At 43.9% G+C, this 16,942-nt stretch overlaps 1 protein-coding gene across 4 annotated transcripts in view; it reads right to left on the bottom strand.

Annotated features, from left to right (window-relative positions):
• The window catches only part of XPO5 (exportin 5), a 29,803-nt gene that overhangs the window by 9,556 nt on the left and 3,305 nt on the right, over positions 1–16,942 (bottom strand). Inside the window, exons 6-21 of one of the 4 annotated variants that reach the window (XM_064648509.1) lie at positions 16,771–16,812; positions 15,899–15,925; positions 15,421–15,606; positions 14,661–14,737; positions 14,117–14,216; positions 12,597–12,680; positions 12,068–12,193; positions 11,730–11,820; positions 10,187–10,315; positions 9,338–9,453; positions 8,258–8,413; positions 7,796–7,837; positions 7,079–7,168; positions 5,574–5,773; positions 4,879–4,978; positions 3,807–3,988 (exon numbers count right to left, since the gene is read on the bottom strand). In XM_064648509.1, coding sequence (XP_064504579.1) covers positions 3,807–3,988; positions 4,879–4,978; positions 5,574–5,773; positions 7,079–7,168; positions 7,796–7,837; positions 8,258–8,413; positions 9,338–9,453; positions 10,187–10,315; positions 11,730–11,820; positions 12,068–12,193; positions 12,597–12,680; positions 14,117–14,216; positions 14,661–14,737; positions 15,421–15,606; positions 15,899–15,925; positions 16,771–16,812 — 1,748 coding nt within the window. The remainder of the gene's footprint in view (positions 1–3,806; positions 3,989–4,878; positions 4,979–5,573; positions 5,774–7,078; positions 7,169–7,795; positions 7,838–8,257; positions 8,414–9,337; positions 9,454–10,186; positions 10,316–11,729; positions 11,821–12,067; positions 12,194–12,596; positions 12,681–14,116; positions 14,217–14,660; positions 14,738–15,420; positions 15,607–15,898; positions 15,926–16,770; positions 16,813–16,942) is intronic. The other 3 variants (XM_064648510.1, XM_064648512.1, XM_064648511.1) reach the window with 3 other exon arrangements.

Here is a 16,942-nt window from a genome sequence, read left to right as displayed (position 1 = left end):
GAGCGTGGACAGACCTCAGTACGTTCTCCAGTCTCAGCTTTCACTCATGTATTAATGATTTTTAATTTTTTTTTAAGGTCTATGCTCATAATCCTGGCAACCCCAATGCAGTGATGTCTGCCTGCATTTGCAGAAAGCCCAAGTTGGCTCCAAAACAGCAACTATCCTGTTTCTCTCTGCAAGTGTTAAATACTTCTCTGCTCACTGGACTTGAGGAAGGCAAGTATGGAACCTTCATATGAAAGAGCTACACAACAACTTCTTTGTGACTCATACTCTCGTTCTGGGCTGGACCTAACCCCATGCAACAGGCCTCAAAGGGGCACAAGCTGATTCTACTCTGCCAAGAGGGGCCAGGAAACGGCCCAGCTTCCACTAAAGTTTGGTTAATGTTGTTCCACCAACTCAAAAAATTGTGCATTTCTGCTTGAGGCTATCCTGAAACCTGGCTACTAAAATAATCTCTTGTATGTCTCCTGCCCACTCCATGCCAATGTTGATTTGCCTCATGCTGGGCAGAAGGACAGCAGGACAAACTGAAGGACTGTGGAATTGTAGTGGTGAACCTTGAAATCTCACTGCTCTAACTCCAGCAGGATGGGCCAGATGGTCATATCCTAAAGGAGTGGTCATGGTCCTTAGTTGTTTCAGAGTCCTTGAAGCATTTTCTCAAGTTCAGAGGGCAGATATTCACTCACAGGCTGATCTCCCTTAATACTTCAGCAAGTTCCCAGTGGTAATGGAGGGAAAATGGCCAACCAGCTGCTTCCCACGGGAGTTAGAAAAACATCCAATAGCCCTTATCCATGATGATGTAACCCCTAGGCATGTTCCATGTGAGACTCTGCACTCCTGGGCATCCCACACACAGGAGAACATGGAACAACAAAATTCAAGAGACATTTACACTTCAGAAAAGACAAGCAAAGGATATGGCAGGACTTGGGGGATTTTCAGTGACGGTCACAGCTCTGCTAGAAAGAGCCTCTGATGCCTAGAGAGATGAGCTTGAAGACCAGAAGATGTGTCCTTTAGGACAGTCTGTGATTGAAGAATCTTTTTCCAAAGCTGGAGCCACATACATGGAAAATGCCTACAGCACCCATGTCTATCCAAGAATTCTTTCATTTGGTAATGTCAGTGTCTCCTCATCAGGAGTTCCAAAAAAGCCTTTGTCTATGCAAAACATTTGCTGAGCCTGACCAGTCCATTTGTAACAAAACAGGAACAAATCCCAGCACAATAAAGGCACTGCACCAATCAGTTCATGCAGCTACTGACTGCAGAGATGCACCTTTTTCTAAAAATGGCTGAAAACATGATTTGCGTTTAAATTCAGGAGCGAACATTTTAAGCCAGAAGCTAGAAAACACCTAGATGAAATAAGGTACCACAGAGGACAGGAGAATTATCACTCTGAAAGCTACTAGCAGAGATTAACAAAACAACCTCAAAATATTTCAGTAAATACAGCTATAGAGACAAATACAGGTAGGCACAAAAAGATGCCACTCAAAACTACCTTATTTTGTCTTGTTACCTGGACTGTCATTCTTCTCAGTCCTTTGGTCTCATCCATGACCTACATTCAAGCTACTCACCACCCCAGTAAAGGCCCAGTGGCTTATGGGTTTTCACTGCTTCTGCCTGCTAGCACAGAAGAATGCCACACACCACCCAGAGAGCAACAGACTCACCTGCTCAGTCTGCAAAATACCCTTTCTTTGCTCACTGGTGCCTGACTTGGTGCTCAGTTCAGCTGCTCAGCAGGACCCCTGCTGCTGCTACTTGCAGATCTGCTCACACAGAAACCAACAGTCTCCAGGAACTTCCACATCTGTCCCACATAAGCAACACTGGACACTGCTTATCCCTACAGAGAGCTGCCTAATGGCACAGACCTAAGAAAAGCATCTATCCCCAAGGAGTAATGCAACTATGTCCCTGAAGGTATCCTCAACACAGGCAGCTTTCCTGCCAGCCAGCCTTCCTCATATCCCTATACTTCCTGCCTGGTGATAGGCTGCTCCAGATTCCATATTCTCCTGTGTTATCCACATTAAAGAGGGCCTGAGGAAGCAGTACTTGGAAAAGGCATCTACAGTCAGCCAAGGAGAGAGCAGGAGCTCCACAGCACAAGATCCAACATTTCCAAAAAGACGTGTCATCAACATTGGCACTGAACAACTATGAGCTTGCAGTTGTCATACAAAGAGGCCTCTGTATCCAGCAGTAGTGATGGAAAAATATGAAGATCCACTGCTCTTAACACATCATTCATTGGTTCCTGTTGGAGCATCCAGCCTTAAGAAAAGCCTGGATACCTCTGAGTGAAGGACAGGCTGCTCCATGTATGTTACTACCACATACTCAGAAAATATTCTGGCCTGCAGGTGAGATATTGAGGTACTGGCTACAGAACATAATTCACGTGTATTCTTGGCAGTGGTAAACAGGTAGGCACAGGGTTTCTGCTTCTCCACAGGTACTGATAAAAGTTGGATGATAGTTTCCTAAGCTTGTTGTAATAGAGATTCCAAGTGTTTTTACTAATGCATAAATTCTGTCAAGAACAGTGATTGCATGAGCAAAAAGTCTGTCTGTTGCAGCCTGTTCAGACCTTGGGCATTGGTTTAGTTGGTCTCACACAATATGAAACATGTTGCAGGCCCTGGAAGAAATGGCATGAGGCTACCTTTACTCAGGCATCTCTACCTAAGCTCTCCCAAAAGTTCATCACAGGATCTTCAGCCTTCCAGAATAAAAGGCAAAAACACTTCAAGCACAACTCTGCAGCTGTAGCTGCTCACTGGCCAAAGTAGCACACAGAGTGGTACATAGAGCTTAGCGAAGAGAAACAGCGCTCGGGTGGGTCAAAACAACATGTGCTTGTCCTACCAGTCCAGCATGTTGCTTCTCACTGGAAGCAGCACATTCCCGAGCTCAGTGACTACCAAACATACCTTACTAGACAGAGCTCAAGTAATAGGGCCCCTTTCCTCCCAGACCTGAGAGACGGAAAATCTAAGTGGATCAGAAAATGCACTTTCCCAACAGGCCATTGCCAAGGACAGAGCCTCAAGTTTTCAAGTATCTAACATGTAGAGCTATTGGACAAAATCGTTCCATAGGTCTGGCAAAATCTCACTGTCAGGAGTTACCCTGAGATAGATTCCTCCTTCATAGTTCTGGGAACTGTGTTATTCAGGATTTCCCTTTTCTGCCTTCTCTTGCTCCCTCCTCTGGCTGCCTCAAATCTACACAACACCAGTGACACTGTGTAGAGACACTGCACAGTAGCAACAGCCTGAGAGTATGCATCCACTGATTTCTGTAGCAGACAGTGCTTCAGGAGGCTGCTGTTCATGTTCAGCAAGACCAGCTTAATTTAACACTGAAGAGAGAACAACACAAACAGGATGCGATGAGAGCTGGGACTGCCCTGGTGCTGACTGGAGAGGTGGCCTTGTAGGGGCTGAGGGCAGAGCAGAGATGTTAGTCGAGAAATCATTAAGTGGATGGCAGATTTATAGCAGTGGAGGCGGGGGAGGCAACCCCAGCCCAAGCTCCCACTGGCTTTGATGGACTCTTGAAGGCCAGGTCAATGGACATTCAGAAGGCTCCAGTTTCCCCAGTGCCATTCCCCACTGTGAACAGTCAGGAACAGTACTTGGGCACCTGCACCAGCCTGTGTTCCCACTGGCTTCTCTGGGCAAACATGCTCTGAGCATTCCATGTATTTATCACAGTGTGGCTTTCAGAGATTGGTAAGACAACATAAATGATTTCAAGTCAACTTGACCCACCTTATGAGAGCAAGTAAATTGTCAAAAAGCTTCAGGACTTGCTCCGTGCAGGGATTACGGTAGATTGGAGTTCCACTGGGCAGGTATCCCAAGAAGAATCCTCCAGCTTTCGCCTCTTCAATAGCAGCAGGCCAGCGAGCTCGTTTCACAACTCCCAGAATTGTGGACACGCAAAAGCTTATCTGCAGCAAGAGATGCAGAGAAAGCATTTCTTAGCCAGAGCACAGCCTGAATAAAGAGGTTTTCAGAGAAACCCATCATCATTCCATCTCAAAGGGAATGCTCTACAGGGAGCCTAACCTCGTGGTAGGAACAAAATCTGGTGGCTTTGCTGCCAAGAAAATGCAGCAAATGATCATGCTACATTCCATCATCTTCAGACAGCCCTGGCCATGGCATGACGGCCTAGGAATTCAGTACCAGACAAAGCATCAACACATACAGTCTCATGAGTATGCAAGCAGCCAGGTAGGGTGCCCTCTAAAAGAAAGGGTCTACACCATCAGTTCCTCATCTCCTTCAGGTGCTGGCACAGATACAGAGATCCACAATGACACAGTGGTCCAACTGCATTAGCCCCAAATCACAAGCACAGCTCTGTGGGCTACATTTCAGTGTCTTCTACAGATCTAAACATAGCAACTCCATTTGCAGTCTGTCCAAATGAAGACTTTCCACTAACAACTCAAACAACACGAATCTCCTCAGACAAAATTATATTCCATGCTGCAGCCTCAGCATGTTTTCCATTGTGCTTGGCTCAAAAAGCACAATTCCCTGAACCGTATTTCCACAAATCATGTAAACCCATTGCTTCTCCAAAACCAAACTCTGCTACACAAAGAGTAGGGGGCAGTGTGCTTCATTCTGATGAATAATCTGGATTTACATAGCCTACATACTCAAAGAGCAAAAGTCAGCCTGTTATTCTGCAATGTGAAAAACCTACTGATCCGCACTCTAAATGTAGATGATCAGGAGACCTTCTGTGTAATCACAACAGAAATGTGGGATGGAAGGAGATGAGTCTCATCTCACCACCAATTACACCTCTCCTGGTAATGATACTCACTCTAGAGCGGTTCAGGCCACTAGGGTCTTCCAAGACTGGATCAGCAGTTTTGTTGTCTGCACCCACATAGGAGATAAAGGCTTCAGGATCCGAGAGGACTCTGGTAGCAGCAAAAGATAGCAATAGGGATTATTGTTTGTACCAAGGAACTTGAGCGGAGTTTTGCACTGGCAATAAACATCTAAACAAACACAGAGCAAGCTAGAGAGACTAGCTAGTGCTCCATGCTGTACATAGGGACATGATTAGAAAGCACCAGAGATGTGTACACTCTCCAAACACCTCCAGTTCTCTTGGGACGTGAGGACCAGAAACCTCTGAATCTCTTATGAAGAGAGCCCTGCTGGGAAAACTCTTGTGCATGCCCAGCTACCCAGGGCTGCAGGACACCTCAGCTTTAGTAAGGAGAGCTCAGCTTGTCCTGGGGATGAGCAAAGACATCTTTTATTTCTCATTTTCTGCAAATGCTTTGAGCATCCTGGGGAATATTCCTCCATTACCTTAAACAGTCTTACCTAGCAATTAGACTGTTGACAGTTTCTGAACTGCAGGAGAGCTATTACCACAATGACTACCCAGAGCATAGGAGGTCATGAGGCACCCCACCACCCTCATTTGCTTTGTGTGTTCCCCTCTTGGCCACAACAGTACCTCTGCAACACCTCCAGCTCAAAGCTCAGAAAAACAGCCCATACCTCTGCATCTCTGGGGAGAGCCATAAGCCAGCAACAGGAGCCATGAGCTCCTCCAGGAAAGCTTTCTGTCGCTCATAGTCCTTAAACTGGTTGCTGATGAGGACAAGGGCCTCCATAAGAGCACACTTCTCCATCTGTGTCAGAAGTAGCTCATTGGAGAGCAGCTGCTTCACGTGGTTGTACAACATTTCAAAGTTTGGCTAGAAAACACATAAAAGTAGAAGAGCATCATGCATTTGGTATGGAGGAGGGTGACTGGGGGAAGCAGAGGAAGGGTGTACCGTACAGCTGGAGAAGTATGTCTGTTACCTTTTCTCTACATAGCCATCTCCTCCTCAGACTCAAGTTTCTCTGAATGTTCAGTCTAAGAGAAGTTCTATTTTCCCCTACCCTTCTATCATTATCCTGCATCCAGTTTACTTTTGTTCTCCAGAATGACTGAAATAGGAAATCTCTCTCTAGGAAGTCATAGCCCTTAAAGCAGTGTCACACCTTGAAATAGTTCTAGTGCTTTTATTTGTTCACAGAAAGCACCTTGCTTCTTTGGCTAGACTTGAGACTCTTCCACCTCTTTGCTCATGATGAGGTAAGTAACAACTCTTATGGATACTACTATGTCCACAGGAATTCTTGAGTTTCTTCCCTACCTTCTCTAGTTTCAACCACATCTACCTATAACTTTGTATAAGCATTAGCAATCATGCCCCCTTTAGCAAAGTTCTCTGAACATCTTTTGGAGCAGCTCTGGGTCCTTGGCTCTTCCAGTGAGGATGTCTGGCTGGCCATGGGAAAGACACAGCTAAAGCTCAAGGACCAATAAAGCAGAACAAAGACCAACCCACTAGTTCTTAGCATCTTATTGCAAAATGCAGAGTGGAACCCCTAAATTACCTTAATTAGCATCCTTTAAAAATGTCTTTGTTTAAACTAGCAATGTCCTACAGTGCTCCCATAATCCTAGAGCACCCTCCACAGAAACACCTCTAAACAAAGGAGTTCAAAGCTAGGCATGTTGCATGCGGGCTGTTCAGTTCAGTAAAACAAACAAAACATGGCTCATGGATTTTAAATATGTTTGTCAATTCTAATCTCCCCAAGCTCATCCAGAAAACAAATACTCTCCTCTTCTTCCTACATTCTGCTAAGTAACAGAGGAAAGTCTAGTGATTAGTCACACTAGTGCCTTTAGCTAATGAATCAACTGAGACCACTACAGGTGACAACATGGAAATTCGGTGAACATTCCTATAAAACCAATGCAGTGCTGCTTGTATCCTCCTCCTGATCCCTTCTACATTTAACTCATCACTTCACAATTCAACTTTTCAGGCAGAAAATTTTTCAGGGGGGAAGAAGGGAGGTATAGGGAATAAAACACTGTCATTTGTGCAGCAGGAATGTTTCTTGCAAGAAAAGCAGAGACTGTAGGCAAGGAAGCTGAAGATCCCACAAAATCCAACTGAAATTGAGGCAAGACTCTTCCTGATGGAGTTGCATTTTCATACCAGGACAAGCTGAGGGTAATCCCGACACATCTTTATGATTGAGGAGCATGCATGCCTTCTCACGTTCTTCACTGCTCGAGTTCTAGGAGCCTGGACAGACATAACAAACATCAATGCAACAAAACAGAAGTTCAGACAAATTCAGTGTATCTTCAAGAGACATACGCATGACATACAGTTTTCTCCACTGTTGAGTACAGATGAAAAAAACATTTCCATGCCTCCTCCCCTACCCCCAAACAATCATGTAGCAATCAGATTTCCTCTGCCAAGCAATAGCCAACTCAAGACATCCATTTTCAAACAAGTTGTACTTCAGGAGTGAGGATGCCATGGTTCTTACTATTTTAAGACTCCAAGCACTCCCTAGATAGCTGGCAGCTTTACAGCCATCCTTCAGAGCCATGTATACTAATACTGCAGAATACACATAGCTAATCGAGGGATTTCACTCTCAGGAAAGCCAACATTAACCAGGGAACTAAGTGTACTGGCCTTACACCATGCCTGTGGCCTTCTAAGCTTGTGAGCCAAAGCTTAGAAGGCTATGTCAACCACGAAGAGATCAGTAATATCTAGACTCCCCAGCTTTTCCAGGAGCAGAACTATACTCGAGAAACCTAGTACAGCGGAGTCTTCGGACTCAGCAAGCTTTCCAATAGAATATGATTTGATCCAATTGTTACAGCTCATTAGCAGATAATAATTCAGACGTACCTTACTTTCTTCTGTAACTTCAAAGGTAACTGAAGCAAATAGCTGTAAGAAAAGAGAGGAAAAATCCAACATCATTTGTTAGTATCTAGCACTTGTGTCTGTTTGTGTCTGTTTGAGTTCAAGGAACAGATCATCAGAATATAGTGCAATTTCATTAAAGTCAGTAAAGAACCCTTGACTAAGTTGAAAGATGAATCATCAATACAGTGAGGCCTGGAAGTAAAACATGGTGTTTACTGGCCAGAGCATGCACTTTAAGATTTAAGGCTAAGAACTGTAAAATTTGGGTTATTTGACATTATTGTTCTTGAACAAGCCTCAGTTTTGGTTTTTCCCATCTTTGACATGAACAACAGTCCTTTCCTGAGAGAAACACCAAGAGGATTAACTCCTGCAATTTAGTGCAAGAGTGCTGCACAGCAAAAGGCCCACCTGATTTTAGCATGCTTTGTATGCACCTACCTTGGAAAGTACTTGGGGTAGGTATTCCGGCCGGTAGGTGACAAATGGAAAGAGAGCAGAGACATTGGTGAGCACACAGGACAGGATGAGAGGATCTTTTGTTTCAAAGTTAAGGACAAGCTGCAGTAGCTCTATGCCATCATTGACTGGGATTTCCTGCAAAAGTAGCAAAAAGAAGGAGGAAAGAAAAAGAGAGGCAACACTCAGTACCTTCAGCCTGCAGCACACTTCCTACCAACACCTAGAGCTAGGCTGTGCAGCTGCTGCTGCCCTAACAGGCCTCTCGGCTGGACACAGCTGTTCTCAAAGCAGAAAGAAAAGCAGCAGAAAACTCAGTTTAATTGTGTGTTGTGTGCACTTGCTGAGGGAAGGAGGACAGCAGCATTGCCATTGCTGGTAGGGCAGTCCTGAGACATCAGTCTCTAGTCCCCATACTATTGCTTGCATCTCTGGGAAAGGAAAATTTCCTCTTTGGCTCCCAGTTCTCCTCTTGACTCTGTCCAACAGATTCCATGCTTAACTAACTGTACTGACCCATATAATTATTCTACTGTGATGAGACCAACAAACTGTAAGTGCATGAGCAGCCTAAAAAGCCCCAAGTCAGTCTACATCAGACTGAGAAAAAACCACTTTCCTTCTGATTCACCTATTGTTGAACAAAAAGCAGAGAGAAAATGCTTCTGATCCTACTCCCTGGGCATGAGTTTCTCTCATTTAGTTAAAACGTTAAAAAAGAAAATTAAAAAAATCTAATCAAGGGAAAATTAAAAAGAATAAACTTCTTAAGCAATCCTCCTGTAGCAAGGCACTATGTCAAAACATGTCACCTGAGCACTCTCCTTGACTTCTCATGGCATAGTGTCTAGAACCAAGACATGCCTGACAGTAAGCCAGTACGAGTTTAGTCCCATCAAAAGAAGGGTCCTCATGATAATGGCTCACCAAGCAACCTGAGTTTTTCCACAGTTACTACAACGAGTTGCTACAAACTTTTCAAGAACAACAGAGCTGAAAAAAGGCACTTGTGTCAACCCAGAACAAGCCAGGGGAGAAGGCAAGAGCAGCAGCTACACATACATCTTTATCCATGGTGCGAAACATCTGGCTGATGATGCTCTCCGAGAAGAAGGTCATGGCATCCCACTGCACAAACGATGGAGAAAAGATGGAGCAGAGACCTTCACCAGTCTTAGCTGAAAGGAAGAGAACACTGGAGCTCTCACCATGCTCCTCAACAGTACCCTGATGAGCTCCTGCACTGTAACATCTTAGCACCCAAGTATTTTGTCCACACAGCTTCCCCTGCAGATGCCTTGCAGAGATGCACTGGGAGCAATTAACATACTCCCATGTGACTTGCTTCATTCAAGTGAAGGCTCCCGAGACATAAGTCTGACCTTGGAGATACCATTCAGAGCAACATCAACAAATCATAGAAGGGAAAAGGAGGGAGACTACACGCCCAGACTCAGTACTGCAGGCAAGACTGCCCTTGGTGTGACTGTGTAGAGCACCAAGTGGCCTGCCTTCACAGGAGGAAAGCAACGTGAGTGACACACAGATTTGTCAGACAGGCACAGCTTCCCTAACAAAACTAATCAATATGTTACAGAGATAAAATGGCCCAAATAATTCTAAAATTGTATCAGAGGGATAGTTGTATCTGTTCTGCAGAGAGATTTGGAGGGAGGAAAGAAGAAGCTAGGGGCTTTACATTAGCTATTCCATACGTAGACTGTAAAGGCTTAAATTACGGGAGGGGTGGGTTTGATTTGATTTTACTTTTAACTTACAAAGACCTTAAAAGCCTGAAGATCTAGTGTGCAGTCTTGCCCCCCCCTTAAAAAACCCCAACAACATCAACAAAAAAAAGGCCAAGAAGTTTCTACAAATCCCATATCCCTATTTTTTTTTCAGGTAACCTACAGTTCGTGGGTCCAGTATCGACAGGAGCTGTGAGCTGGTACTTCAGCCACTCTCCAGCCATTTGGAAGCCAGTTCGAGGGTCCAGACGACAAGCCATCCTCATCACCTCTCCTTGCTGGGCTCGGAAAGCTGCAGTGAAAAATCACGCACGCAAAAACAAGCTGATACTGCAGATTTTCCTCCCCCAAACCTCACATCCAGCTTTGCAGGCCTGGGAACATTACAGATTGTTGCTCTGGCAGTCGCTGTGTAGTAAGCTCAGATACACAGTCAATAAACCAGGTCCAACAGGATGGACAATTTTTGAAGTGGTTTAAGTGGACTAAAAAAAATGATGGTTTAACACTAAAAAAGGTGCAATTAAAACGCAATATGAATTATGAAAATCTATTCTAAATCCAGATTTACCACAATTAAGTCTCTATTTTTCATTTTAAAAATTCTTTGAACTCTAAATGTTTGCTGCTTATAATTATCTTGGTATACTTAAGTAGAAAAACAGTATTAGATAACTACCACTTCCTTCAGCTAAACACAGTTTTTCTAGATTATTCAACTAACGACAAATTCATGTGAACTCAAAAGCCCAGTCATCTTGTTTTCAAAGATACTAAAAGCTAAGTACAGAACAGGAATTTCATTTGTTTCAAAATATTCCAGTGCATGACCACACAAAAGAATCAGCTCTGCTGACTACAAATGCAACTTGTATTCTTTAATGAAGTTGTTTTTTCAGGTAATTTTATTTTGTGCTTCAAATCAGTTATGTTTTCTTATACATGTTATGTCTTCAATATATTTAACTCCCTAACACTATTTCAAATTCTGGCTTTGTGCATTTAGCTATTTTATGGCTTCTACCCAAATAGATTTATTACAGTAAGTAAAAAATAAACTATCCAATAAGCAATAAAAAAATGCAACACTTATAATCTTCAGACATAAACGTAAAAGGTAAAAATTTATATATTTTATTAAGTATATCCTTCCACCCACCAAGTGAGTACCAAACTACACCTGCCAGTGAGAACCAACCTCAATTTTGGGAATACAAAACAAAAGAAAAAATAAAATTATTAATACGCAGTGCTGATTTAAGATCATGATTAAATTTGGCCATTTTAATTGCTCAACTCTAGCTATTCGCACTGAATCAGAAGCATCTTACCAGGGCCAAGACAGATTTTCTTTCTGGAATGACATTTAAAGTCTTTAGTAAGCTGCTTTCCTCTCCTAACCTGAGCATGACCTGAGGCTGTTTCATTTCCTCCTCTAGGTGACCAAGAGGCACATTTTCTTTGACACCAGGCAGCAAGTACTACCAGGCCATCTACCTGGCCAGCAAGCAAAATAATAGCAAAAAGGAAGTAAAATTACATGCATGAGCTGCCACAGGAAAATCCTAATTAATTTACTCCAAGATCCAAGCTGAAAAAGTCAAGACACAAATGGAAGCTGCCAAGCCCATATGGCAGGCTCCAAGCTCAGCCAGTAGGAGGAAAGGCACAGACAACAGAATCCAGAAACGGTGAAGGCAACTTACAGTTGAAGAAGGCATTGAAGTCCTCATCACTGTCAAAATCAAAGCGGGAGTATTCACAAATGGGGCTGTCTGTTTTAGAGGGAAAGCCCACCTGAAGACAAAGCGGATAATGTCAGGAAGAAAGAGAAGTCACCCATCACAGCTAATACCAGCTTCAAGGAGATGAAGGTTGGAGGCAAGGAACAGACAGGAAAACACTGTGATAGAACTGTCTGCTCAGTGGCCTGGAGATCGTGTCTCTGGCAGACACAATAAAAAAGTAGTTTCTCCCCCATGACCCACAGGTCACGTTCACCTAGGCACCTTGTCACACCCAACCAGTCGCAGTTCCCACATACCTTCACTAGGCTGGTCATAGATGCATGGAGATACCTGGGAATGATAGCCAGCAATAAGGGGTCACGGGACAGAACTTCGTGCCGGAACAGGGCTCCCCACGTGATCTGGGTGGAAGAGCGCAGAAACTGGAGGGAGAACAGAAAAAAAAGAGAGGAACAGAGAAGGATTTCAGTGCTGGAATTTCCACTGCTAACATTAAGCATTGCTATCAGAAAGCAACAGTAAATTATGTTGACTATTCGGTTGAGGCCAAGGCACCTTGCAGGCACAACCCAAATTTCCAAAACACCAAAAATCTCTAAGTAAATACTAGGCCTGATTGCAAATTCTGCCTTTTCTACTCAGCACCACTGTTCTAGATGGGGTGGTAATGGAGTAGAAACCACTTCCTTCTAGGTCTTCAGCTGAAATGGAGAGCCTGGAGAGCAATATTTGGCAGCTGAAGTTCTGCAGTCTTCTGTAGGTTAGCTCAATTATGCATTCACACACTTACAGAGACATACACAAGACTTTCAACCCTTTACATACCTGGCTGGGATGGGTTGTGAAGGCTAAAAATGACTCAAGGTATTTTCCAAAGTTGGCTGGCGTTTCCACATCACAATATGAGCCCTATGAGGAAGATGAACAATTTCAGACAAAATACTAACTCTGTGGCAGGCTGGGCTCACAAATGGTATGTTTCATGGTAAAACAGGAGCACTACATCCAAGGCCATAGACTGTGAAAGAGCAGAGACAGAAATCCTGCACAACTGATTTTTCAAAACCAGTATAGCCCAAGGAGCATCAAGTTCTGCTGACCATCCTGGGGGTGCTGGAGACACCACCCCACCCCCATTCCAGAGTAAAGGGTGACTTCTCAGACAGTAGAGTTCCATTAAAACCAAATTCACAACCACCACTGCTGCTGCTGCCATGAGTCACAATTTTACTCCTATTGGGTCAAGCCCACCCAGCGGTAGCAAAGTAGAGCAATTCAAACTGCAGTATTTACAAGTAAATACACCCAGATGATTTCCCTCCCATTTCTCTGTTTCCTGTATTTAACATACAGATATCCATGACTAGTAACTTTCTGGGAAGTTTGTCAGGAAAATAAGTTTTGCCTGGAGTCATAAATTCAAGATTTTGCTACTCCTCACTATCGTAACATGACCTGGTGCCATCAAGATCCTTGTTCTGAAGTTGTACAGCTCAGTGCTGCCTCTCCCAAGTGAATCTGGAGAAAGGACTCAAATCCCCATTGTCATTACTTCATTACAGATAGACAGCTCCCACTGCCTAACAGCAAGTGGAGTCACTGAAAGTAATAATGCACTTCTGTTTGCTGTCAATTCTTTTTAGGGGTAAATTCTCAAAGGTTGGCTTTGTTTTTCTCTTTCTCTCCCTGTGAGAATTTACTTTGCTCTATAACTTTTACAGGCTGGTTGCCTCAATCTCCCCACAAACATGCCTCTCAACATGCCTGCTCTCAATATTGTAGAAGCACTGTGCTGAATGGAGTGAGATTCACCAATCAGTATGGCATGAACAATATAAACTTCTATCTTCACCTCAACATTGACACAAAGGATCACAAAGATGAACAGCAGGAACAAAACCCGTTTCTTCCTCTGGCTTGAGAGAATCTTGGTAGAATAACGAACAGGTACACTCTGAGTTATTTTTACAGGGTAATTTAAAAGGCTTCCAATAGAAGAGTAATTTCCTGGAGTAGATTTTCTGTAGCAGTAGTCAGCAAGAAACTTGACCACTCTTAAATGAAGCGTTAGCATTTTACAGAGGTTATAGGAGGTGGTTCTTGATGACAGCAAAGCCCTGGAATCAGTTAGGGTCCCTCCATTCTACATTCCTATGACTTAGCGGGATATAGTTTCCCACTTAAAAGCAGAGCCATTTCTACCTTTTCCAAATGTGTGGAGAGAACCCTACAGTTGCCAAATGTGCAGAGAGAACCCTGGTCCTACCTTAGATCAGGGTTGCCTCAAGCCTCAGCCCTAAAAACTAGCCTTGCCAGGGTTGCTGTTGGTATTAGTAAAGACTTACTAGCAACGCACATAGCTGGCTGCCCAATGCGCACAAAACTTGGCAAAGTCTCTTCAAGAAAACATAGTGCTTCTCCACCAGGCCTTCTCCATCTGCTGTCCTGGGAATGAGGGGAGGGGGGGAAAAACAGGATCACAGTTACTCATGCTGTAGGTAACAGGCACACTGCTGTCTATCTTGTAGATAAAAAGAGGACTAGAGCAATTTGATTTTAATGCAGTGGGATTTTCTTTGCTATTATCAAGAAGTACTGCTTCATTGGCATCTAAAACCTCTGAAATTGCCTCTCTGAAAGAGTTTCTCCTCCTGATCAGTTTCAGGCTAAAACAGAAAGCCAGGGAAGCTGCGATATTTTGTGATATTTGTCCTTCAATTATGGGATTTGAAAAAAAGTGCAGTTTTCCAAGTTTTGCAAAAGAAATGGTGGTTTCGTTCTCTCCTATCCAGTCCCTGCTTCCCGCAGTTAAGCAGCAATATCTTTTGCACTTACAAAGTCATTTGTGTGCAGTTTTGTGTGAAATCACAGCGGCAGGATGGTACTCACTGGGCAGCGGAGAGAATGCAGTGCATGGCAACGTCTCCAAACAAGACCATCAGAGGCTTCCGATCCTCCAGCTTACCCTACATGTGAAATGCCTCAATTAGAACATAACTATTTATTCCCACCTATGTAACTATTTAATTCCGTTACAAGCAAAATTAGGAGATTCACAGTTTTTCTTCCAGCAGGGGAGGGGCGTACAGTCCACATACGATTTAAGTAAAAGCTTGCCAAAAATTCTAAGGTATTTCTGATCTAAAAAAAATTCTGCAAGCAATGCCCCCACAGGAACTTTAAACCACACAACCGATCCTGAGCCATTACCTCTTCTTCACAGAAGACTGGCTAGTTACCTATAGGCAGCTGATAAACACTCAGCCTTGACACTAAGGTGCTTGTGAATGTATGGGTCAAATCACCTGTTTACACCCTGCTGTCATGCCTCTGAGCTGCCAGGTGACGCAGCTGATGATAGTATTTCCCACTTCACAGTTGCAGGAAGTGGGGGTAAAAAGTCAGTGGGGACCTCCAACTTTGAACTGCAAGCAGAGGCGAGCACAGAAGTTGGAGAGGGTTCCAACAGTTGCTGTATGTATTGTGCTGGCATGACATTCACACCAAATATGATTAACATAATCAGTGAAATTTGAATTTTGTTTCTTAAATAAAAGGGCAAAGATATCGTTGCTCAATCTGGAGAATTATATAGGAAAATAGGAGGAAAATAAAGGGGAGCCAGAGGAGCTGGGGAGGAAGAACTCACTTTCCTGCTGACAGCAATCAGAAGACACTCTGCTGCTCCCACTTGGAGTTCAGGCTCATTTAGGAGTAGACACAACATCTCCAAGAGCTTGCAGTTGTCTGCTGTGATATGGCTTAGGGCTACCCAGTCAATGTAGCCAGCCAAAGTGTTGAGTGCTGCTATCCCCACACGGCAGTTTGCCTGGGCCTGTGAACAGAGAGGAGGCAAGAGGTCAGAGCCAGAAAAAAACACCAATTCCCATCTAAAGCCATCCACTCCCTGGAATAACAGTGTCAAGAACCCCCCTGTAAAGCGAGAAATTTGGACCCTTCTGCTGCTATGCCTCACTTCTCAATGCATTTGTATTATGAGGGAAAAAAACCCTATATGTAAATGAGAACAGCAGGCAATAGACTCCAAAGCCTGGGAAAAGTCTAGTTCTAAACAACTTGCATATTAAGAATGACTAATGCACTAACTCCTATATAGCTCCACTCACCTTTGGCTCCTGAGCCAGATCAGTCTTCTGAAAAAGAAAGAACAGATTAAGTAAGTGGCCAACTACAGTACATGCTTCCACCCAGCCACTGCTGAAAAGGCAGCCAGAACAGCTCCCTAGTGGAAGAGGCTGCATCACAGTCTCCCATTTAGGACATTGCTGCAGCCAACAAAACCACCACCACAGCCCCCTGAGAGGTAGGACAACAGGACTCTGAACTGCAAGTTAAGCCACACCTTCCTTCTCATCCAAAAGGTAACACTCCAGTCAGCAGGCACCAGGGAGACACAGGGGACAAGGAAAGGCATTTTGGTGCTTCCTGGAGGCCTCCAGGGAAGACATTTTCCACCTTCAAGAGCACCTTACATCCAAAAGTCAGACTCTGAAAAATGCTGGTGGCTTTTATGTGCCAAGATTCAGGTCTGAAAAGGGTGATTTCTCCGTGGTCAGAAAGGCAGCTGGAGAGAGTTGGGGCAACAGCTTACAGCCTGACTCCCAGTCCCAGACACTTAACAGTAATAATGCACTGCTTGCACCATCTTTTTGCCTAATGCAAGGGAGTCCCTCAGACACTCAAGCTCGATTTGTTTTTCAGATGCAAAGACACCACAAACAAGGTTTAGGTTTGGAAACTCTGTTTATCGATCTATTCACTGCAGTAAATTTAAGGTAATTGGCTTGTGTCCCAAACATTTAATAAATGACCCACCTTATAAATATGCTTATCAATTAATCCATCATACTTATAAGCAGATTATTATGGTCTAGGGGAGTTGCCTGTCATCTACTCCAGTCTCAATGTGCAGACAGGTAAGTGAACGCCAAACCCTCAGAATTTACCCTATGCATAAACATCCCAAAGATCTGCTAACCTGTGGAGTGGTGAGGACTTCTTGTTCCTGGGGTGCTCCAACCTTGCCAATCAGAAAGATTCCACCGTTAGCAGAAGCAGCCACACTTCAGAGTCTCAAGCATTGCAATGCAAACCTTACCTGGAAATGCATTTCAACCAGACTACAAAACACACCAGGGTCACCCACCCAC

Source organism: Pseudopipra pipra, chromosome 3 (assembly GCF_036250125.1).
Source record: "Pseudopipra pipra isolate bDixPip1 chromosome 3, bDixPip1.hap1, whole genome shotgun sequence".
Taxonomy (NCBI): Eukaryota; Metazoa; Chordata; class Aves; order Passeriformes; family Pipridae; genus Pseudopipra; species Pseudopipra pipra.
Note: the sequence above shows the minus strand (reverse complement) of the source record. Positions and strands in the feature narration are given on the sequence as shown.